This window comes from Colobus angolensis, unplaced genomic scaffold (assembly GCF_000951035.1).
Source record: "Colobus angolensis palliatus isolate OR3802 unplaced genomic scaffold, Cang.pa_1.0 Scaffold28, whole genome shotgun sequence".
Taxonomy (NCBI): Eukaryota; Metazoa; Chordata; class Mammalia; order Primates; family Cercopithecidae; genus Colobus; species Colobus angolensis.
The window spans coordinates 5,988,816-5,990,632 of NW_012116043.1; the positions used below are offsets into that span (position 1 = coordinate 5,988,816).

General features: G+C 45.5%; 1 protein-coding gene across 1 annotated transcript in view; it reads left to right on the forward strand.

The window, feature by feature from the left end:
• The window catches only part of VPS33A (vacuolar protein sorting 33 homolog A (S. cerevisiae)), a 46,789-nt gene that overhangs the window by 23,874 nt on the left and 21,098 nt on the right, over positions 1 to 1,817 (forward strand). The window contains exon 8 of the mRNA XM_011948589.1: positions 440 to 566. Within this exon, the coding sequence (XP_011803979.1) occupies positions 440 to 566 (127 nt within the window). The remainder of the gene's footprint in view (positions 1 to 439; positions 567 to 1,817) is intronic.

The following is a 1,817-nucleotide window of genomic DNA, read 5'->3' on the forward strand; positions in this document are numbered from 1 at the left end:
AACCCGGGAGGCGGAGCTTGCAGTGAGCTGAGATCGGGCCACCGCACTCCAGCCTGGGTGACAGAGCGAGATTCCGTCTCAAAAAAAAAGAAATTGGCCAGGCACGGTGGCTCACACCTGTAATCCTAACATTTTGGGAGGCCAAGGTAAGTGGATCACCTGAGGTCAGGAGTTTGAGACCAGCCTGACCAATGTGGTGAAACCCCATGTCTACTAAAAATACAAAAATTAGTTGGGTGTGGTGGCGGTCACCTGTTATCCCAGCTACTCGGGAGGCTGAGGCATGAGAATCTCTTGAATCCGGGAGGTGGAGGTCGCAGTGAGCCGAGATCACGCCGCTGCACTCCAGCCTGGGCAACACAGTGAGAGTCCCTCTTAAAAAAATAAAATAAATAAACTATCTTCCCTGCTTGAGGCACTGCTCTCTTGTTTATTTCAGGAAAGACACAATGCTAAGACCGTGGGGGAGATCAAGCAGTTTGTTTCCCAGTTGCCCCACATGCAGGCAGCAAGGGGCTCGCTTGCAAACCATACCTCGATTGCAGAATTGATCAAAGATGTCACTAGTGAGTATCCTTTGTAATGATTGTTTCAATCTGGGGCTACTTGCACATACAACCTAGGTTTGACACCTAGGTCATCAACACCACAATGCCTCCTGGGAGAGTCAGCTCTGTCTTAGTACCACGTGTTCTCAGCGTTAATGAAGTGTACATATGTTAATAGTTAAGAATGTTCCAGGCGGGGCTTGGTGGCTCGTGCCTGTAATCCCAGCACTTCGGGAGTCCGAGACAGGCAGATCACCTGAGGTCAGGAGTTTGAGACCAGCCTGACCAACATAATGAAACACCATCTCTACTAAAAATATAAAAATTAGCCTGGCGTGGTGGCAGGCACTTGTAATCCCAGCTACCTGGCAGGCTGAGGCAGAATTGCTTGAACCAGGTGACAGAGCAGGACCCTCATCTCGAAAGACTGAAAGAGAGAGGGAGGGAGGAAGGGTCCACTTGTTAACTCAAATTTTTTCATTATAATTTATATGAAAAATATTTGGAATGTAGATAAGAGAAAAAAATTATCCATAAGTTTGCCATCATAATTTGAAATGGTTAATTTTTTTAGTCTAGCTTTTTTCCTTTTTTTTTTTTTGAGACAGAGTTTTGCTCTTGTTGCCCAGGCTGGAGTGCAATGGCACAATCTCGGCTCACTGCAACCTCTGCCTCCCAGGTTCAAGCGATTCTCCTGCCTCAGCCTCCCGTGTAGCTGGTTTTACAGGGATACACCACCACGCCCGGCTTATTTTGTATTTTTAGTAGAGATGGAGTTTCACCATGTTGGTCAGGCTGGTCTCAAACTCCCAACCCTAGGTAATGCACCTGCCTCGGCTCCGAAAGTGCTGGGATTACAGGCGTGAGCCACCGCGGCCAGCTGCTTTTTTCCTTTTTGGTAGGATTACTTAATTGGCTCGTGTTCTTCCCTTGAATACTCTGTGCAGAATTGGTACAAAGAGTATATGTTAAGTATTTTGAAAGAGCTCAGAAGACACCTATTAAAGCAGACATGAGTTTGTTCATTACAACACAGGGCTATAAAAGCTGAATAGGAGATTGTTTTACGAAGTATACTTTGAATATTAACCAAATCACAGTGTTGGAAAATCAGTCCTTTGTCTTCCTGTTCATAGAAGTAGAAACCAGTTGAAATTGGGTTGAACCTAATGATGAAAATGAAATGTTCTTGAGAAATTAGCTTTCACCATCCTGGCTAACACGGTGAAACCCCGTCTCTACTAAAAAATACAAAAAACTAGCCGGGCG